The sequence below is a fragment of the Rutilus rutilus genome (assembly GCF_951802725.1).
Source record: "Rutilus rutilus genome assembly, chromosome: 25".
Classification (NCBI taxonomy): domain Eukaryota; kingdom Metazoa; phylum Chordata; class Actinopteri; order Cypriniformes; family Leuciscidae; genus Rutilus; species Rutilus rutilus.
Window position 1 is genome coordinate 9,806,079 of NC_140229.1, and position 22,636 is coordinate 9,828,714.

Below are 22,636 nucleotides of genomic sequence, written 5' to 3' on the forward strand. Positions count from 1 at the left end.
ACTTTGACTCACAATAGTTACATCCATCTGATCGGCCTCTTACCACGAACACACTGGTGAAGTTTCATCAAGATCCGTTAATGTATGCAGAAGTTATACCACTTCGTGTTTCTCTTTTCTCGCCATAAATTCGTTTCCTCGCCACGGCCAAACCGTTCGAGATATCAAAAATCCGTCCGCAATTTAGAATCCTCAATGTCTTGACTTCATGCACACCGAGTTTGGTGGGGATTGGATGAATTCTCTAGGAGGAGTACTTCGCATTCCACAGCAAGCGTTCTCCAAACAACCCATAATTTCCGACTTCCTGTTGGGCTGGCGTAAAACTTAGAGCACGAAAGTTGTTCAGCCCGATGTGATCTATATGTGTACCGAGTTTCATATCATTACATGCAAGTGTGTTTGATATATGGATCTAGTTTTAGAATCCCGTTCAAGGGGGCGCTGTTGAGCCCCCCTGCCACACCCGGGTACCAGCTTCAGCCCGGCCCTGATGGCCGCGAGTTCTGACCTGTGTGCAAAGTTTCAAGAGTTTTCGAGCACGTTAAGGGCCCCAAAAGCCCCTGAAACCTTGAAACACACTGAAATCAATTGGAAATTCCCTCCCACCCCTCACACACACAGAGACAGAGAGAGAGAGAGAGAAAATTCTCCAAAAAATCACATTCAAACCAAAATATCTGACTTCCTGTTGCTCTGAGCTAATAAGTGTGAATTAGAAAGTTGTCCGGCTTGATGAGAACAATATACATAACGATTTTTGTGACTCTACTTAAAACTAAGCCCCCATTTTTGACTAAAGGTGGCGCTACTGAGCCCCTCACCACGCCCGTTTCTGAAACTTTGCACATGTCTACTGGCTAATAAATGTGATGTGTCTGTCGAGTTTCATCCAATTTCAAGTATGTTAAGAGTCTCAAAAGCATCTGAAAAGAATATTAAAGTTTGATGCGTTGCCACGGCAACAGTATTTAAGATATCAATAAACCTTTCACAGGTCTACATCTGCCGTGTGTCTACATTATACACATAAAGTTTGAAGCAAATCGGGTAAAAATAAGAGAGTGATTTCAAAGCATTTTGAAAGTGACACACTTCCTGCTGCCAGTTGGTGGCGCTATAACTTTGACTCACAATAGTCACATCCATGTGATCGGCCTCTTACAACGAACACACTGCGGAAGTTTCATCAAGATCAGTTAATGTATGCAGAAGTTATAACACACTTCCTGTGTCCCTTATTCGCCATAAATTTGTTTCCTCGCCACGGCCAAACCGTTTGAGATATCAAAAATCCGTCCGCAATTTAGCATCCTCAATGTCTTGACTTCATGCTGACCGAGTTTGGTTGTGATTGGACAAATTTTCTAGGAGGAGTATTTCAAATTCCACAGCATGCGTTTCCAAACAACCCATAATAGCCGACTTCCTGTTGGGCTAGCGTAAAGCTAGCGTAAAACTTAGAGGACGAAAGTTGTTCGGCCCGATGAGATCTATATGTGTACTGAGTTTCATATTATTATATGCAAGCATGTTTGATTTATGGACCAAGTTTTCGGACACCATTCCAGGGGGCGCTGTCGAGCCCCCCTGCCACGCCCGGGTACCAGCTTCAGTCAGGCCCTGATGGCCGTGGGTTCTGACGTGTGTGCAAAATTTCAAGAGTTTTCGAGCATGTTAAGAGCCCCAAAAGTGCCCGAAAGGTTGACAAAATAATAATAATAATAAATAATCCTACCGAAAACAATAGGGCCTTCGCCCTTTCAGGGCTTGGGCCCTAATAATAAATAATCCTACCGGAAACAATAGGGCCTTCGCCCTTTCAGGGCTTGGGCCCTAAATATAGCTGCGAGCAGCGATTACGGGCCCAAGCCGGTGGCACCGCAACCCCCGGGGTGGCGGTACCGCCGGCTTTGGCCCTCCATCGCTGCTCGCAGCTATATTTATATATATATATATATATATATATATATATATATATATATATACACATACATACATACACACATATATATATATATTTTATTGTTCAAAAGTTTGGGGTCAGTAAGATTTTTAATGTTTTTAGGAGAAGTCTCTTCTGCTCACCAAGGCTGCATTTATTGATTAAAAATACAAACAAAAACAGTAATATTGTGAAATATTATTCCAATTTAAAACAGCTGTTTTCAATTTTAAAATATTTTACATAGTAATTCATTTCTGTGATCAAAGTTGAGTTTTCAGCATCATTACTCCAGTCTTCAGTGTCACATGATCCTTCAGAAATCATACTAATATGATGATTGATGCTCAATAAATATTCATTATTATTTTCAATGTTGAAAACAGTTGTGTACAGATTTTTTTTTTCAAAATGCTTTGATGAATGTCAAGTTCAAAAGAACAGCATATATTTCAAATATATATATTTTTAACATTATAAATGTCTTTACTGTAACTGTTGATCAGTTTAACTCATCCTTCATAAATAAAAGTACTGATTTATTTTATTTCTGTCCCCCAAAAATAAAATTTTAATTATTACTAACCACAAACTTTTGAGCGGTAGTGTTTAACATTACAAAAGCTTTAGATTTCAGATAAATGCTGTTCTTTTGAACTTTCTATTCATCAAAGACTGTACACAACTGTTTTCGACATTTAAAATAATAATGAATGTTTCTTGAGTATCAATCATCATATTAGAATAATTTCTGAAGGATCATGTGACAGTGACGACTGGAGTAATGATGCTGAAAACTCAGCTTTGATCACAGGAATAAATAACAGTTTAAAATATATTAAAATAGAAAGCAGCTGTTTTAAATTGGAATACTATTTTACAATATTACTGTTTTTGTTTGTATTTTTAATCAAATAAATGCAGCCTTGGTGAGCAGAAGAAACTTCTCTGTTATGTGCGCGCCACAGACTGCACGCACGTCCGCTTAGAGTTCCGCCTTTTGCCTTCCGTCAATATTACGTTATTAGAAAAATATTTTTTTAGAGAATCGATTTTTGGACATTTGTGAATCGATTCAGAATCGTCCACGTCCGCATCGCGATGCATCTAAGAATCAATTTTTTCTCCCACCCCTAGATTTCATACAACAGGTTAATAAACAGTTACAATTAAGTCACTTACATTTTAGATGCAATGTTGACTGTTTTTGTTCTGTTTCAGCAGCGAAAATAGTTAAACAAAGATCACAGCAACTTGTTTTCTCATTACTGAATGATTCAGCATTTTGAAACGAATCGCTTGACTCAAAGATTCAATGGTCAATCCATAAACATCTGTCTCAATCATGAATGACTCAGTCATTGGAACGAATCATTTGAACGAATGAATCAATGACTCGCTCATTAAGATGGTCGCCTGGCGACACCTAATGGCGGTTTAGTGTTATGTTTAAAAGTATCATTCTTTCCAACGTGCACCATTATCAATGTCCGTGCGGACGTCCGTTTTTTTACTTTCACTTTTATATTAGCGATTTAAAAGCACCCACTCGTGTCACACGTCGATTAACCGGTGGGAAAATATCCTCAGACACATACCTAATAAATGTATATTTAAATACAATATTGGCCTACCTGGTAAAAAGTTTTATATACTATTTTGATGTCCTTTTGGACACAAGAGGGCAGTATAGCCCTATGTTTGCTTTTTTGTTGAACCAAATAGCACTAAATAGCCTGTTTTTAACTTTTTCATTCTTCTTGAATTGCAAAAACAGAATAAAATGGGTTTAGTTGTGATATTTGTATACTTTTATATAGAAATAAATGGTATATAATTACATTTTTAGAAGATTTTTACTTTAATCCCTCGCCATAGCAAAACCGTTTGAGATATTTATTATCCATTCACAATTTAGCATATTTAATGTAGTTTCATCATGTTGAAAAAGTTTGGTACGAATAAAATAAATAGTTTAAGAGGAGTGGCTAAAAATTCAGAGGCTGATTTTGCAAAAAAATTCACATTCAGACCAAAATATCTGACTTCCTGATGGCCAGAGCTATTGAATGTAAATTAGAAAGTTGTCCGGCTTGATGAGAACAATATACAAACTATTTTTTCTTTACTGTAGTTAAAAGTAACCCCCCCACTTTTGTCAAAAGCATGTTGAAAGTGACACACTTCCTGCTGCCAGTTGGTGGCGCTATAACTTTGACTCACAATTGCTACATCCATCTGATCGGCCTCTTACCACGAACACACTGCTGAAGTTTCATCAAGATTAGTTAATGTATGCAGAAGTTATTCCACTTCCGTGTTTCTCTTTTCTCGCCATAAATTCGATTCCTCGCCACAGCCAAACCGTTCGAGATATCAAAAATCCGTCCGCAATTTAGCATCCTCAAAGTCTTGACTACATGCACACCGAGTTTGAAGGGGACACGGTGAATTTTCTAGGAGGAGTATTTCACATTCCACAGCAAGCGTTTTCCAAACAACCCATAATAGCCGACTTCCTGTTGGGCTGGCGTAAAACTTGACCGGGGTAAAGTTGTTCGGCCCGATGAGATCTATATGTGTACCGAGTTTCATATTAATTCATGCGAGCGTGTTTGAAATATGGATCAAGTTTTAGAACCCCGTTCAAGGGGGCGCTGTTGAGCCCCCCAGCCACGCCCGGGTACCAGCTTCAGCCCGGCCCTGATAGCCGTGGGTTCTGACCTGTGTGCAAAGTTTCAAGAGTTTTTGAGCACGTTAAGGACCCCAAAAGCCCCTGAAACCTTGATTAACAATATAAAAGCAATAGTCAAATCCCCCCCTCCCCTCACACACACACAGACACAGAGAGAAGGAGAGAAAATTCTTCAGAAAATCCACATTCAAACCAAAATATCTCTCTTCCTGTTGGTCGGAGATGGTTCATGTAAATTAGAAAGTTGTCCGTCTTGATGAGAACAATACACATACCAAGTTTTGTGATTCTAGGAAAAACTAAACCCCCATTTTTGACTAAAGGTGGCGCTACTGAGCCATTCCACCACCCCCGTTTCTGAAACTTTGCACATGTCTACTGGCTAATAAATGTGATGTGTCTGTTGAGTTTTATGCAATTTCAAGTATGTTAAGAGTCTCAAAAGCATCAAAAAATAATATTAAAGTTTGATGCGTTGCCACGGCAACAGTATCTAAGATATCAATAATCCTTTCACAGGTTTACATCTGCCGTGTGTCTACATTGTACACATAAAGTTTGAAGCAAATCGGGTAAAAATAAGACACTGATTTCAAAGCATTTTGAAAGTGATGTACTTCCTGCTGCCTGTTGGTGGCGCTATAACTTTGACTCACAATAGTCACATCTGTGCGGTCGGCCTCTTACAACGAACACACTGCTGAAGTTTCATCAAGATCAGTTAATGTATGCAGAAGTTATAACACACTTCCTGTTTCATTTTTTCGCCATAAATTTGTTTCCTCGCCACGGCCAAACCGTTCGAGATATCAAAAATCCGTCCGCAATTTAGCATCCTCAATGTCTTGACTTCATGCACACCGAGTTTGGACGCGAATCAATGAATTCCCTAGGAGGAGTACATTAAATTCCACAGCATGCGTTTCCAAACAACGCTAAATAGCCAACTTCCTGTTTGGCTGGCGTAAAACTTAGAGCACGAAAGTTGTTCGGCCGGATGAGATCTATATGTGTACCGAGTTTCATATTATTACATGCAAGCGTGTTTGATTTATGGACACGTGTTCGGATCCCGTTCCAGGGGGCGCTGTCGAGCCCCCCTGCCACGCCCGGGTACCAGCTTCAGTCCGGCCCTGATGGCCGCGGGTTCTGACGTGTGTGCAAAATTTCAAGAGTTTTCGAGCATGTTAAGAGCCCCAAAAGTGCCCGAAAGGTTGACAAAATAATAATAATAATAATAATAATAATAATAATAAATAATCCTACCGGAAACAATAGGGCCTTCGCCCTTTCAGGGCTTGGGCCCTAATAATAAACAGAGCAATTCCAAGAGGGTCCTCACACCATCGGTGCTCGGGCCCTAATTAGGTTTTCAAACTCAAAGTCCTAAATAGCCCAAAAACAGGCTTTTTCTTCATGCAAAGCTTTTTAAAATTTTATTATGGGGTGAAAAATAAACAAAAACAAAAAATCTTCCAGATATATAGCCAATAGCCTCACATATAAGTAGTCATCATTAAACTTACATCACTGGGAGGTTCTGTCCTTCTGTCTGTAGGGGACGTCTCTCCAGCATGGCCACAAAGAAGCCATGTGTCCGTGTTTTTGCTGTGCTCGCACGAAGGCACTGGGTGAAAGGGTCGTGACCCCTCTCGTGCCAGTTCGGAAGAAGATGGACAAGTCTACAAGCAAAGAAAAACTCTCAAAAACTGTCCTCATACTGTGAAACACATATTGAATGATTTTGTGTTCCAGTCTGAGTTTCTGACCTGAATCCAGGGTTGTGCTGTAAGCAGGCCGACACAACCTCCTCGTTCTCCTGTGTGTGAATGGAGCAGGTGGAATAGACGACGCGCTGTACCTGAGGAAACTGCAGCGCGTGGTTGAGACAGTGCAGCTGAAACGCAGCCAGCGCCTGCAGACGCCCGTCCTCCTGCGGCTCGGAGACCTCATCTCGTAGGCAAACCATCCCTGAGACAAACGAGCACAAGTGTAAGGCCGCATTTACAGCACATGGTTCAAGTGAACCAATTCTGATTTTGGATATGACCTACGTACATGTACGCAGGAAAAAAGCACATGGACTCCGATATTCTCAAATCGTTTTCAATCAATGATTTGTATTATCATCTTGTCATCTTATCATTTACTCCAACTCTGCTCATCACCACGGGGCTTCTCAGGTGCTGTGAGCAAATCACTCCGCAGAAGTAGCAACGCTTCGCCTTCTGAGAATATAGTTCCCAGTATGTATACGGTTAGAAGATGGCTGTGTCTCATGTGACCTTGTTATTTGTACACGCTGTGACTAAATAGGAAAATGTTGTCGTTATTTTGTCACTTATTGGGAGCAGTATGCTAGCTGGAGCCATTTACCTCCAGTCTTTGTGCTAAGCTAGGCTAGCGGTGGGCGCGTCAGACAGAGTTACGGCACGCACGGAGATGAAAAGGGTATGTATGGACTTATCTAACTCTGGGGGATACGGTGAATAAGCTAAAGTCCCAAAAAGTCGGCATGTTCATTTAAGCTTTTCCCGGGTCAGTACATCTGCTTTGGGTTGTTTCGCCAAGTGCATATTGTAAATGCAGATATCGAATATGGGTCACTTTCAAAAGGAGATGTAAGCTGGTCGTCAAAGAGTTTTCTTTTTTGGATATGGTCAACAAACCAGAATTGGGCATCAAGACCTGCAGTGTAAATGCAGGCCAAACGGCAAATATCTAAAACATATATCAAAACAAGATATATCACTAATGCAGTTATTCATTTATACAATATAATTACCTGATCCACTGCAGGAGGGGTCCAGAAGGATGTACTTGACTTCCTTGTACTCTGAGCTCAGTGGATCTACTTTCAGAAAATCCTGATTGGCCAGCTGATGACATGTGACCCCAGCACGAAGGAGAAGAGTGCTCATGGTGGACAGGCGTTTTGCATCAAGATCGAAGGCAAACAACTTCCTGTTGTCCATTTAGAAAATAAATTAAATAAATGAAAATATAAATTAAATATATATATATTTATTATGGATTATGTCCAGACCTTTATACTTCAGTATTAGATAGTCAGATGCTGTACCCTTTATTTTTCATTATGGCAGCTAGATGGCTGGTTTTGTTTCCTGGAGCTGCACAGGCATCGATGACGTGACTGCCAACCGGAGGGTTTAGGAGGAAAGCAGGAAGACAGCTGGCCTGCAAAACATTTAATATGACCAGAGAGCAAAATAACATGAGGTTCAACTCATCTAACAAACAAATGTAGGATGTAGTATAACGTTTTACCTTGTCCTGCAATATAATGTGTCCTGCTTTATAAAGGAAGTGATTGTGGAAGTCTGTTTTTGAACTGAAAACCAGAAGATCTTTGAGATGAAGATCACACAGAAATGTTTTCCCAGACAGATGATCAAGATCCTCAAGCCTGAGATGATGAAACACGAAACAACAGATCAAAAATACTTCATTTGAAATGCGTTATCATAGGAATAGTTCAGGTTTCATGTGCTTCTAAAGTCATATGCGGGAGAATTTTGTGACGTGCAGAGGACAACTTACCGCATTGTTGCTCCTTGATATGAAAATCCCTCTCTTTTTAAATAGTCAATGACGTCATCAAGGGTAGTTTTCAGCGTGTTCACTCGCACATAGCGAGGAATTATATTACCTAAAGAGACATTAATGAACATTAATGGTATCTCCAAAATCTATAAATAGCTTTGTCAAAGGAATGTTGGTATAATTTGTGTAATTTTAGGTATTTTTTAAGTTTTAAAAGTTTTTGTTTATATAATGTGTGTATATTATCTTTATACACATGTATGGTTGTGTCTTTGTATATATACATACACATATTTATTAGTATACAAACACACTTTTATGTTAGATTTGACAGCACAAATATATATACACAATTAAAAATAATATAATAGCCTCTACATGAATATCATGACCACTACATTATTTTACTAATTCAATCAAATGACATCATTCATACAAATAATTGATGCCAACATTACCTTGAGCCTGCTGGACACCGGAGGGAAGCAGGTCCTGATTTCGACTCACTTTCTTTTTCACTTTGATTCTTGCCAGGGCAGATTGTAATCTGGAGCGATGCTTCAACATCATGGTCTTCCAGGCACCTCCACATTTCACCCCACGGCCGATGAGCAGGTCATACACCAGCACCTGTTGTACACACAATGACACAACTGTGATGCATTGATCAACACAGCCTCAGGCATGTGCTTCACAAGTGACGATTAAAGTAGAGATGTTCACTTTGGCTAAATGGATCCGGAGTTTTGTTTCTTTCAGAAGCTTGGTGCTGTTGATGATCTCCTGCAGAACTGATGAGTATTTCTGTGTTTCACACACAAGTGCAAAGAGTTGCTTGATATTCTGATGAAAAGACAAAAAAAAGTTGTGTTTTTTAAACGGGAATCCATCATAATATTTGTTATTATAAATTTAAAACCATTATAGTCCGCATAAAGAGTAAACAAACATAACCATGTCATGTTTAGTAAAAAAAAAAAAAACCGTCTTGTCGTCAGTCTTGACTCGTGACGTCATTTTAACTCGACTATTTTGTCCCAATAAGCTTTAAAACTGAAATATGCAAGTCTTTTAATATTTTCCTTTGATATGTAATCTTTTCTGATTAGTTATATACCCCTGTCTTGTCTTTTTTTTCGTTTATTTGTTCTACATTGTGACTTTATATAATGTTCTCAATAAAAAAAGCTTTAAACCTAAGTATACTTGATTACCAAGGAGACAACAATGTAAATAAAACGCACGCTTGAGATAAAAAACGAGACATATGTGAAGAAAACAAGTTAAATATCAATTGTAAAACAGAAATTGTACTTAAAATGTGTTCAATTAAGCAATATTTGTAGTAAGTTACACATACTTGAGACACCCAATTATGCCTTATAGTGACTTAATTATAGATTCCTGAGAGACAAATATATCAGAACTTACTTGAAATTTACTGTCATAAACCAGAGTTTTCACAGCACCCTTTTTCTGCTCCACTTTCTCAAGAATCTCTGCTGCTTTCATATAAAGTGCCATGATTAAAATAACACTAACGCTAGCGCTTATACAGTTAACTGAACACACGTAACTTAATACATTCACATATAACTAAATCTAGAGTCTTTATCCAGTCAATTTCTTTTTCTGTAACGGAGAAAAGGCAGTACCCACGTTTTCATATTTGCCTGGTTAGTTTTCGCAGCGTTTTTCGACAGTACGGAACGTCTTACGATAACTGTAGTACTGATGAATGCCCACTAGGGTGCGCCAAAGACAATTGAACAACTACTCGTAGTTATTGCCAAACTTCAAGAATTTATCTAATGTATTTATGTGATTAATAAATGCTATTAGAAGTAACTTTTAAAGTCTTCAATGTGAACCATGCAGTTTTTTCTATTCAACTGATTGAGATATTAACATCTTCACCCAAGTGCTCTCTGTCATACACATCTGAATTGCTAATTACTAAAATGACACCCTCGAACATTACGCTTATGCATGAAACCCATCGAGCATCCTGTGAACTATTGTCCTCACGTGTGAATAGTCTTTGAATCCACTTAAATTTTTCTTGAAGACAATAAAACAGCAATGTCGACATCTCTAGTGAGTTTCACTTGAATGCAAATGTAATTTAACATAGGAAAGCCTAGATTATGAAATATATGCATCAGGCTTTAATGGCCCATATGATATAGTGAGAATATGGAGCTCATACTCCAGGAGGAAAAAATCACCTCAGTCAGACAACAGAAGGCATATAGAAGATTGTGTAGCCTACAACAGTTTTTTCAGCTAAGTTTTTATCATGGCTTTAGAAATTCATGTATCAAATATGGCTTTGTATGGTTAAAAAGGCAAACATTCCTATGGGTTAAAAATCAACGAAATACCACCTACTTGGCTGTTTTAAAACCAGAGGGAAAGATTGATCATTTCTTTAAGATTAATTACCTTACTTACAATCCATTGAATGGATCTTACAAATATTCAGCATGACTCACTGTTACCTGTGCATTGCATGAGAGAACATTGTGGTGCAAGGTCTAAGTCTGGTGGATGTAAACTTAATCAGGTCAATGTAAAATGAGTTAATGTTACCCTAAAGCTACAACTAAACTGTCATTTAGATTAACTTCAATTGAGTTCACGCATACTTGAACCTCCGGCTAATATAAACGCTTCTATGACAAGGTTCAATGATTTTTAACATTCCACACGGCTCATTTTAGCCGTATCGCATAACCAGGTCATTGTTGAGTAATCCTAGAAAACATGTATAGTTTTTTTAAGGGGTTAAGAGACAATCTTCACATTCTTGTTATCTCAGGTTATAAAGGTGTTGGGTGATAACCAGCATTCCTTGAGCTTGGATAACCGTGTCGAATACAATTCCCAGCCTTTCTGAGCAGAAATCTGAGATGTTTGTAACTTCTGGTGCTGTATTAGATGTAGTGAAGTTGAAAAAGTGGATAAACAGTGCTTTATGGGCGTCACCAATGCCCTTTAGCATATAAATGGGCATATGTGTCACAGGACTAGATCGGGCAATTGACTCTTTGCCGTGTTCCTGGCTTAGGAAATGATGTCATTAGGCTCCTCCCTCCTCTTACCTGAACACAGGGGTAGGGCCAGACAGAAGCCGTCTGTACAGACAGGAAAAAAACAAGGAACAGTTCACAACCTGTTTGTCTTTGACAAAAAACTTTTTTTTATGTGAAAAAGAGAATCCAAATTGCACAGGATCTTGTTTAACAACTTGAAAAATGGACGTCCCAGAGAATTCCCCTGGGATTATGGGACTTCTGAAAACTTTTGACGCTTCAGAGTTTGGGAGTTGGGAAAAGATTGGCTCCGGCGGCTTCGGACAGGTGTACAAAGTACGACATATTCAGTGGAAAACATTGCTGGCGATCAAGTGCCCTCCCAGTCTTCATTCAGATGACAAGTGAGTTCATTTTTTATTGTCACTTTTAGCTCACTGAGACTTCTTTAGTAGAGTGTTTAAAGTGTGTGTGTGTGTGTGTGTGTGTGTGTGTGTGGGTGGGTGTGTGGGTGTATATTGGTTAACCACAGTCATCTGAAAGGCAAGTGAAGTTTGTTTTTGTGATGTGAAATCCATAATTTGGGAATGGCATACTGGAGACATGCTTTCATGTCAGTTTGTATTGATACTAATTGCTATTTGTTGGTTTGTTTATTATTTATTTTGAATCAGAAATGCAATACAGAATTCCTTAACTTTTTTTTGTCCAATGTGAATTAGTGAGCATTAATATTCATTACTTCTAGGCTATCACTAAGTCTCTATTCTGTTCAAATGAACATTTATTGTGCTTACCTCACAATATTGAAGTAATATTGTGCTTGTCCTCAACATGTTGTCAGGAAACTGCTTCTAATATACTGCCTTGAGCTATGATTATGCCCCCAGTCTTACCAAATATGCACAATATGGATATCTCTCAAGACTCTGTGTAAAGACTTACATTTACATTACATCCATTTTCCACTTTAACTGTGTCCTGACATGACAAGGAGTGGCTGTATGTGAGCTCTGTTTCCCAGTAACCTTCCATACATAGATCTTACCCGAACTTTGGTATGCACACAGATGTTGCAGTCACACGCATAACATTGTACTTCTGGTTATATTATTCAGTCAATTATGGTATACGATATCCCTTACATTTTTGTTATTGTGAGATATTTACTTATTTTATTCATATTACCTTTAAAAAAAGTTTAAAAAGTTTGGAGTTGGAAAGATTTTTTTTGAAAATCTCTTATTGTCACCAAGGCTGCATTTGTTTGATCAAAAATACAGTAACAGTGTAAATATTATTGCAATTTAAAATAACTGTTTTCTATTTTAATATATTTTAAAATGTAATTTATTCAAAGCTGAATTTTCAGCATCATTACTCCAGTCTTCAGTGTCACATGATCCTTCAAAAATCATTCAAATTTGATTATTATTATTATCAATGTTGAATTATCACAGTGGTGCTACTTAATATTTTTGTGTAAACTGTAGTCATTTTTTTTTTTTTAGGATTCTTGGTGTATTTGTATATATGTGTGTGTATTTAAAAACAATTAAATATTCACGAACATTGGGCCTGCACTTATTGATTTAAAAAAAATCACCTTAATATTCTCTATTAATATTAAGCCTAATATTAGTCTCCTGGGAATGCTGAGATCTTGAGTCACTAGTCAACCCATTAAACAAGCAGGCACATATGCAATATTAAAGGGATACTTAACCCTAAAATAAAAATGAAGTCATCCTTTACTCACCCTGGTGTTGTTCCAATGCCATATGTCCTCCTTTCTTTTTCGGACCATAAAAGGAGAAATTTTGAAATGTCCTGCACGCGCTCCTCCATATAATGGCAGTGAATGGCGACTAGGCTGAAACTTTAACAAAAGGATACAAAAGTATCACATAATGATACAATGAGACACGTGCCATATATAGAAAGTGTTGCGGATGCATATACGGTTTTGCGAGAAATAAACCGCGTTGTTCAGTCAAAATCCTGAGCTCGGCCGTAACTCTGTGCTTGTTCCTGAGAGTGTGTGTGTGTGAGCCGTCAGCCTCTTTGAAACTGTCTGCATGAAAACACCAATATTTACATTTAAAATTGTGATAATTACTCTAGTTTAGACTTTTTGAATTGCACTTCTGCGTGACCTTTGATACACAATTTCATGTGATGATATGGTGTGATTTTTCTTTGGGCATAAATGTTTCAATAGCCTTGGATGAGCATGAATACAGGAGCATGTATTAAGTCTTTTCCCCTAGGGTTCAGGCTATTTGTATCGTTATGCAACTCCTCTGGCCCTATAACTTTATGTAGAATAGGCCCTGATTGTACTTTGTTTATCAGATCAGAGGCACTATTGATATGTAGCACAATGATGTGTGACAACGGGAAACATCAACTTGCTTTCAGTCTCTTCATGTGGATGTCACTTTGCAAGCTTGTGGAGGCAAAAAACAAAAGCATCTGATTGAAATCTAATGAATGCGGTTCCATGTGACCCTAAACACAGCAGTTTATCAGTACCTGAGATCTGAAGGTAGAAGAATTCTAATTTGCCTCCCCCGTCTAAATAGGACACAGACTTAAAAGCAGGCTTTGTCCTCCTGTGCTCCATCAGGCCTCTGGTTTAGCAGAGTTGCAGAACTGGTAGAACTGGATCCGTGTTTTTTTTTTTTTTTTTTTTAAGAAAAGAACGGCTTTTGTTGAGCTGAAAAGGGTGGCAGAACCGTGTGGGGCATTAGAATGGGTAGTTTTAAACGTTTACCTCCACGCTCCCTGTAATTTTCTCACTCCTTACCTCCCATTTGTCCATCCCAGTGGGAATCGCACCACTGTTTTCTACCAGACTTTAAGAGTTATGCTTTCTCTCAGCATTGTTAAAGCTAGTTTTATATCAACACTAACCCCAGACTAAAATGCATGTTTGAGCTGTTTTAACTGAATATTATATCTTAAAATATGTTTTTTTTTTTCTAAAGCACGTTTATAAAAGGAACTTGAATGTCCTAACTGAACTAAGGCCTAATCCTGGCTTAATCTAAGCCTTGTCTGTGAAACCAGGCCTAAAAGTATTAAAAAAAAATTATTTACTTATTTATTTATTTAGAATTTGAGTTTATTTATTGATTTGTTATATTTGTTTAGTGTTATGCTTTCCCTCAGCATTCTTAGATCTAGTTTTATATCGACACTAAGTGTATTAAAAAGCAATTATTTACTGAATTATTGATTATTTTTCAATAATTTGTATTTGTTTGGAGTTATGATATCTCTTGGCCTCTCAGCTAGTTTTCTTTCAGTAGAAAATATCAAAACAATAATAAATGCACTAATTGTTATGCATTTTAATTGATTTATTTAATGCTAAAATTGTCGGCGAGAACTACGTGACCACTTTGGCTTAAGCGTTGACGTCATATGAGTAATAAAAGACTCAGTAAACTAATAAACTGATAAGCAAAATGCTGACTTACAGGCATTGCAGACTTTTTGTTTAATAACTGTGCTTGATTTCTTGAGTTACATGGTTCAGAGACATGTTGGTGCTGTCTTTGAGATGTCCTTTGCGAGTCCAGTTATAAAATAAAACTTCTGTCTGACTTGTTACTAATAAAAGGAGTTTTGAAAGAACAAAGTACAAGAGAGCCATTCAAACAACCCCATATCAATCAATGTTAAAGACTGGAATGTAATGAAAAAGATAATGTCTCATAAATATAGCCTACTGTAAACAGCATTGTGGGAAAACGGTAAAACTATTTATGTACGCTTGAAATCTGTTTCAGATGCGCTGGCTTTTTCATAATGGAAATTTAGCCAATAGCTAAAAAAAACATTGTGTCATTGTTCATAATACGCTTCCGGACAATATGAGTGAGTCAGCTTTGTCATTGTGTTCAGGTCCAACGGGTTTTAGTACCTTCCCTTGTTGTTGTTTTTAAAAGTGCCTTGCTGTGATTTCTTTATGATCTTTTTAATGAATTGGGTGTGTTGCCAGTTATCCAACTAAAATCCAGCTGTATCCCTCGATTCCCTCCCTCCTTACAAAAGAAATGCTATTTACGTTCCACAGCTTTTTTAACACGTTGTTATTTTTTGTTGTTTAGGGAGCGTGCCGAACTCTTGGAGGAGGCCAAGAAGATGGAGGCGGCTAAGTTCCGCTACATCCTCCCCGTGTACGGCATTTGCAGCGACCCGCAGGGATTGGTGATGGAATACATGGAGACAGGCTCTCTGGAAACCCTACTGGCCTCGGAGCCACTGCCCTGGGAGCTGCGTTTCCGTATCATCCATGAGACGGCGGTGGGGATGAACTTCCTGCATTGCATGAACCCGCCCCTACTTCATCTTGACCTTAAACCCGCTAACATCCTGCTGGACGCGCACTACCACATCAAGGTGAGACAGAGCGAGCCACGTCTGGTCATGACAAGGTCTTGACTCCTTTGTTAATGAAGTGATGACTGCTCATGTTTTAGACCTTCCAAGGAATCAATCACAGTTGATCCATTGCGTCAAAGCTTTGTGTGCGTGATTCATCACTACCCGAGTAAACTGCACTGCTTTTGAAGAACACCTACAGGTTATTTGGGGCTTTACCTTCCTATCACTCACAAGGGATAGTTCATGCAAAAATGGACACATTTACTCTTCCTCGTGTTGTTCCAAACCTGTATGGCTTTCTTTTTTCTGTGGAAACGCAAAAGAAAATATTTAATCTCTCTCTCTCTCTCTTTCTCTTTCTCCTTATGTTGAAAGTAATCATTTTCATATCTCCAATGTTGTTTTGGACCCCATTAACTTCTATTATATGGACAAAAACTGTCACAATAGTCTTTTTTGTGTCCTTTAAGGCAGGGATTCCTAAAAGAAGTTTGTCAGGCGAACCACATTGACCTAAAATAGTTACTTGAAGTACCCCCTGATATTTTAAGTGAATTATTTTTCAATAATTTAACAACCCATTGTTTACGGTTCTCTGGTGTTTAATAGAAAAGTCACATGACATGCTGGTTTATTTAATTATTAACTTTTTATCAGTTCAGGAACCCCATTTTGGGAAACCCTGTTAAGGGGTTATAAATTATTTTAAAGGAAAGATCATGATGTTTGGATAAAAAGTGCAATAACACTTGAAAAAAATAAACCGCTAAATCCTGATTTAAATATCTAGATTATGTGCTTCAGGTTCATGAAAACACCCCGTCAACATGATGAATTGTAATCTTAATCCAGCGCTGACTACCGAACAACAATTTTAATCTCAGTCGTGTCAGATCACCTATGCGGGAAAATTCATAAGCGATGAGGGGGGAGGGTACGCCTAGCGTTTTCTTTTCAAGGTCCGCGCATACCTTTCCAGAAAATTCCCTGAGGGTTGAAAAGCTTTCCCATGCTTTATCCCATTTATATCCAACCTTCCCATGGATGAGTAAGCAGGTGTCACGAGGGATGGGTGGGAATCGTCGTGTCGGATTGAAAGGGCTGGATGTAAACATGTATCCTGGACCAGTCTGAACAAGCTAAAGCTAGGCAGTGTTAATGAAGGGTTGGCACACACACGCCTACATATGCGTGCACACATTTACAGAAAAATCATGTCTTCCCCACCTAATAGGGCACCTGTAGGCGACTCTAAACATTTGGGTTTTTTTGGGGGGGAAAAAAGCACAGTAAATAAAACCTAATCTAGGGATAACATTAAAACATAAAATCTAAAGACCTAACCGTTTCCCTTTTCTTTCTGGTCTTCATTTTAGATTTCTGACTTCGGCCTAGCAAGGTGGAACGGCTTTTCCAGGAATGACGATATCAGCCGTGATGGGTTTTGCGGCACCATCGCTTACCTCCCTCCAGAGAGGATCATAGAAAAAGACAGAATCTCTGACATTAAACACGATGTGTACAGGTCAGCCAGTTTGGATTGTTTTCACTGTGTAAATTATAACTCAAATATGAGATTAGCTTCTGTTTTTCAAAACCACCTTTCCATGCTTCTGGCAACGTTGACTAACACATATGTGTTGTTTCACAGTTTTTCGATCGTTATCTGGGGAATTCTCACACAGAAGAAGCCATATCAAGGTAAGACGAGAAGTCAAATCTGTCTCTCAAAGTTGAGTTGAATTGGTACAGAGAGCGTCTGGAAACCCTTATTATTACACTGGCACTCTGTGAGGGTTCTGATTTCCAGGTACAAGGGAAGAAAGATATATGACTGCTTTTTTTAGTAACTAGCAGTTACAAGAATTCAGTATGGAAGAATGAAACCGAAAAGAGTCATTAGAGGAAAAACTGTTGTGTTTGGCATCAGTGAATGGAAGCAGTTGGCTGCCAGACAATCCTAAACCATATCCTGATGTACTGTACAATGAAGGTTGAAATAACAGGACATGAAATTAGCGGCCTCTTTGCTTTTTGAGAAGTGTTGAATTTTTTTTCTGGTCTAATGAATAGAATATCTTCAAGAGTTTGTTGATCCCCATTTTCATTAGAATAATGTACATTATTAAATATATTATTTAAGGTAGTATTTAAATTGTAGTACTTAAACATCAGTGTATAATTTGTTGTTTTGCCTTTAATTTATGATAATTTAATAAAAAGAAGAAAAAAAACATTGTGTCCAAACATTGTATTAATATACAATATTAATGGAAGGGAATCAGCACTGAGAATTATAAGTAAAACAAAAGTAAACCATTTCCGATCTGTAACAGAAATGAGAATTGAAGGGAAATGTGCTAAAAAACAAAAAAACACTTTTTTTTTTATTCCTGTTGATCTTTGGGGTGAAATGACTTTATTTACTCGATTAAGGTATTGTAATGAAACTACATTAACTATATCACTGCATTCTGTTGTGTGGCAATTATACTGATGTTATTATTTGCTCTGTCTGTTTCATAGGAGACAATAACATCCTGCACATAATGGTGAAGGTGGTGAAGGGTGTTCGTCCAGACCTCAGCGTTATTCCCCGCAGTCGTCCCCAGGCCTGCTCAGGGTTCCTGGCCCTTATGCAGAAGTGCTGGGCACATTCTCCTGAAGCCAGACCCAGTTTTCAAGGCGAGTTGTCTCTCGCTTCCATCATACCAGTAACAAACAAGCTGAGTCACAGGAACCAGAGTTGCATTGCAACAGTGACATGACAGAATATGCCAGACAACAATATAATGTTGAGAAAGCATTTTCTATTAATGTGTATTCTTAAATATGCTCTGTCAAGCCCAGACGCCTTTCTGTACTGGGGTTTATGAGTAGGGATTTGGTTAGGATTACATTTTCAGACGGGATGTTGTTCCAGGATCATGTCTTAATTGCCGGTTATCATATGAATATGCATGCATATATATATGTTAATGTTAATGCATATGCATATTTCTATGTGTCTAACATGGTTCACTTCCTCCTCCAGAGATCACTTCAGAAGCTGAGGATCTGTGCACCAAACCTCATGATGAGTCCAGAGCTTCCATTTCTTCAGAACCAGATTGTTCCCCCTGCCCTGCCCCAGCCTCCAGCGAACAGGTAATATCAGATTGATTGCTATGCATGATTGTTCACAAATGTTCTTCCGCTGTCCTACCGTGTGTGACGTAAAGCAGTGTTTCCATCAAGTATGATTCATTAAGACTGACCTCAATGTAGTTTAGACTTCCTGCCCCTCAGTTATTAGGCAACTCTTTGGTATTTGTTTGTTTTAGTCTAAGTACATAGTGTAAATGTTTCACCAAGATGACAGTCTTTCATCAGTGACAGAGAATGCCACCAAACTGCATTGCTTCAACAGAACCCTTTTGTCATTTTGTGGGTGAGCGTATAAAACTGTTTATTTTAGGAGCAACATGCTGTCCTCAATTTGTCAAAATGCTACGTCTTTGAAGGAAATGTTTACATCTGCAGTCAGTGACTTATTCATGTATGATCCAAGTGGCTCCCTCCATCATTTCTAAAATCTGAAAACATCACATTTAATTTTCTCTTACAAACAATCTATGTTACTTTTCTTCACATACAGACTAGCAACCAAAAGCCAGTGAGGCCAAAGTCAGCCATGTTACCTGAGAAAGACTGCAGCCTCTCTGAGTTGCTGTCTCAGATCGATTCGGGCTTCTCGCGGAGTTTTAGCGACGTCAAAGAGGAGTCCCTTGAGAGTAAAGACAACACCAGCAAGAGACTGTCAGGCATCTCCTCTGTGGACTCAGCTTTCTCATCCCAAGGCTCTATTACATTGTCCTTTGAGAAGGAAAATGCTGTGAATGGTAAGAGAAAAGCAGCTACGACTCATGTTTTTGTACAGTATACATAAAAGCATTTCTTTTGTTTTATTTTGCTTTTTGTTTTGTTTTATTTAGTTAATTGTTTTGCTTTTGCTTTTGTTTTGCTTTAATTTGTTTTTATTTGGTTTGTTCCGAGTTGTTTTATGTTTTGAATTTAGGGTTTTTTGTTTGTGTCATTTTGTTATTTGTTTCTTTTTGTTTTTTGCAAAGATTATGAATTATCAGAGATGTTGAGCAGAAACCATTTGAAGAGATTTAGACAAAAATGGATGAATCTGACAATCGTAAATGTCTAATGTCTAATTTTTTTTTTACTCATTATTGTTCTCCGTTTATGTACAACTTTAGAATCCAGTGAGTTACAGAAGAAGAAGCTTTGTGAAGCCATTCGCACTGAGGACATCGCTAAGCTGATGAAGATCCTCCAGCCACAAGATGTTGACTTGCTCTTGGAGGGTGGCAGCAACCTGCTCCACTTCGCGGTGAGTCTGGCCAATGAGGAAGCAGTTAAGTTTCTGCTGCTTAGCAACTGCAACCCTAATTTGCCCAATGCTCAAGGAGCCACGCCCCTCCACGTGGCTGCCGAAAAGCGGCTGAAGGGAGTGTCCGAGATTCTCCTGAGCCGCAAGACGACAAATGTCAACGCCAAGGACGAGGACCAGTACACACCTCTGCACTTCGCAGCCCAGAACGGCGACGAGGCCCTGACACGTTTATTCCTAGACCGTTCCGCTTCCATTAACGAAACAGACGCTCAGGGACGCACGCCGACGCATATTGCCTGCCACCACGGACAAGAGAACGTGGTGAGGGTCTTGCTAAGTCGTGGTGCTGATGTCCATGTCAAAGGCAAAGACGACTGGACGGCACTACACCTGGCTGCCTGGAAAGGTCATTTGGGAATTGTGAAGCTCCTGGTGAAGCAGGCAGGTGCCGATGTTGATGGTCAGACATCGGACGGGCGTACTCCGCTCCATCTGGCGTCTCAAAGAGGCCAGTACCGTGTGGCACGGATCCTGGTGGAGCTCGGCGCTAACGTGCACCTGACCTCCGACGGCCTCCACAGTCCTCTTCACGTGGCCGCGGAAACGGGCCACACCAGCACTTCAAGACTGCTTGTGAAACACGGCGCAGATATTCACGGCCGGACGGCCAACGGCTGCACCGCCTTGCACCTGGCATCCGAGAGAGGCCACCTCCCGACGGTTAAAATGCTTCTGGCGGAGGGTGCTGAGCCTGAGAGCTCCAACCATGGCCTTCGCACGGCGTGTCACCTGGCTGCCGAGAACGGCCACTGCGAGGTCCTCCGAGAGCTTCTGCAGAGCTTCCCCGACGTCGCTAATGCTCAAGACAGAACTGGATTCACTCCACTTCACTTGGCTGTACGTGGTGGCTACAAAGATGCCATCTGCGTCCTGTTGGAACGTGGTGCCGACGCAGCACCGCTGTCTCCGCAGCTCGCCAGCGAGCGCTCGTTTGACTACACGTCGGAATCGGAGCCAGAGAGTCCGAATCCTCTCACCCCTACAAAACCAGAGAGGAAAGTGGTTATTCTGAAACTCACCAACCACAAAAATATTGACGGCACACTGACACCCGTAGACTCGTTGTGTGAATCGGCACCTTGTTGAAGGTCCTACTGGGGCTTTGGCCTCATGGACAACAGGAAATTTTGCCAATATGCTCCCAGACACTTTCTCCCTCTTTTTATCACTCCTACTTTATAAAGACTGATAGATGCTCTAATATAGGGACTCTTGTTATCCATAGGGATTTAATGTACATATTGTAATTACTCAGTTATTGGAATATTGACAGGTATTTTCTCCAGGGTTTGGTCTCTTGTTGACTTTCCTCCTTAATAATAGTGTTATTTTGTGACTAGAAATGCATTCTGTATGTATATATCGCTACTGTAAATAGAGCCTCGATATTATAGGCTACTTCTGGACTTCCTGTCATTTCCATTGTTTATCTATTCCTGTGTTTGTTGTATGTCTTTAATTTCACCATTTTATTCTTGTTACCAGTGTACTGTGGTGATGGATGCAATGCAAGCAATGCTTTCTTCAACCCCAAAATTGTATTATAGAAATTTCTTTTGTAGCATATTAGAATAAGCTCATCATATATCAACTTAATATTGCACTTAAGTTCAAATCTTGGCTATAATTTAAAGAGAAATGGCAATGTTGTGAGGCTAATTATATAATTAAAATGGTTCCCTCAAATAGAGCTGTGCATTTATAGAGCCATTTGGCTCATACCATGGGAACAGGCCCTCAGGGGGATCACAGGTGTGGGTAGACCGTATGGGGGGAGGACTCTATCCCATGTACCCTCATGTTCAGGCTACTGGCTCATTCCTGAGACCACTTTATCTTTTCATCACTTTGTAAAACCACTGTGCCGAGCCCTGCATTATGCAAAGGGAGGTGTAGCCGTCATTACCTTTCACTGTCTGGAACAGAAAGCCTGTTAATTGCTAGGTCTTTAAACTACTGTTGAACTCTGTGATTCTGTGTTGTTGTTGTTGTTGTTGTTAGTATCCATGCATCTGTATAAATAATCTTCCATCGAAAACTCAGTAATCCGCATTGGACACCTCCTGCAGGTTTCACCTTGACTGCTGTAATTAGCCTATAGTTGATAAAGCTGCCTTGCCATTCCCCTTTGTACACAAAAAAAGGTATTTCTCAGTTATCCATAGTGTTTGCACAGTTTTATATTTGCACACTTTTATATTTGATGAAAAATTAAAGTGCATCACATGTATGTAAAGTATCTGTTGTCTGTTGTTGCATATTTTAGTCCTAGTCAGACTTAACCATTACTATTACTGTTTAACCTTTACTCTTTTCCCCAGTCAATATTTGGGTAAAATAAAAAAAAACTAGCAATTACCCAGAACATCTTACAACAGCATAGCAAAACACTGGCAACCACCCATAACACCCTCACAATACCTGGCAAGCGGCAACCAATTAGAACATGCTAGGAACCGCATAGTAACACCCCAGCAACCACCCAGAAAACCCTAGGAGCCCTGGCAACCACACAGAACACCATAGTAGCTACATAGAAACGCCCTAGAAACCACCAA

General features: G+C 39.3%; 2 protein-coding genes across 2 annotated transcripts in view; one reads left to right on the plus strand and one right to left on the minus strand.

Annotated features, from left to right (window-relative positions):
• nsun5 (NOP2/Sun RNA methyltransferase 5) overlaps positions 1-9,895 on the minus strand; it is a 25,249-nt gene extending 15,354 nt beyond the window's left edge. Inside the window, exons 1-9 of the mRNA XM_084399838.1 lie at positions 9,636-9,895; positions 8,928-9,047; positions 8,663-8,834; positions 8,202-8,310; positions 7,929-8,067; positions 7,723-7,838; positions 7,426-7,604; positions 6,410-6,611; positions 6,167-6,322 (exon numbers count right to left, since the gene is read on the minus strand). Coding sequence (XP_084255964.1) covers positions 6,167-6,322; positions 6,410-6,611; positions 7,426-7,604; positions 7,723-7,838; positions 7,929-8,067; positions 8,202-8,310; positions 8,663-8,834; positions 8,928-9,047; positions 9,636-9,728 — 1,286 coding nt within the window. The 5' untranslated portion in view covers positions 9,729-9,895. The remainder of the gene's footprint in view (positions 1-6,166; positions 6,323-6,409; positions 6,612-7,425; positions 7,605-7,722; positions 7,839-7,928; positions 8,068-8,201; positions 8,311-8,662; positions 8,835-8,927; positions 9,048-9,635) is intronic.
• Positions 9,896-11,235: 1,340 nt separating this feature from the next.
• Positions 11,236-22,378, plus strand: ripk4 (receptor-interacting serine-threonine kinase 4). The gene is made up of 8 exons (XM_084401168.1): positions 11,236-11,643; positions 15,358-15,649; positions 17,011-17,159; positions 17,286-17,335; positions 18,161-18,319; positions 18,669-18,781; positions 19,272-19,515; positions 19,882-22,378. Exons 1-8 carry the CDS (start codon positions 11,462-11,464, stop codon positions 21,162-21,164), a joined length of 2,472 nt encoding a protein of 823 aa, XP_084257294.1. The 5' UTR covers positions 11,236-11,461; the 3' UTR covers positions 21,165-22,378.
• Positions 22,379-22,636: the final 258 nt, after the last annotated feature.

What these genes read in the sequence shown, in the direction of transcription:
- ripk4 (XM_084401168.1), top strand. Translation starts at nt 11,462, where the DNA reads ATGGACGTCCCAGAGAATTCCCCTGGGATTATGGGACTTCTGAAAACT. An exon ending in ACGCGCACTACCACATCAAG is followed by an intron (nt 15,650 to 17,010) that starts GTGAGACAGAGC and finishes TCTTCATTTTAG; the next exon opens with ATTTCTGACTTCGGCCTAGC. An exon ending in GAAGGAAAATGCTGTGAATG is followed by an intron (nt 19,516 to 19,881) that starts GTAAGAGAAAAG and finishes GTACAACTTTAG; the next exon opens with AATCCAGTGAGTTACAGAAG.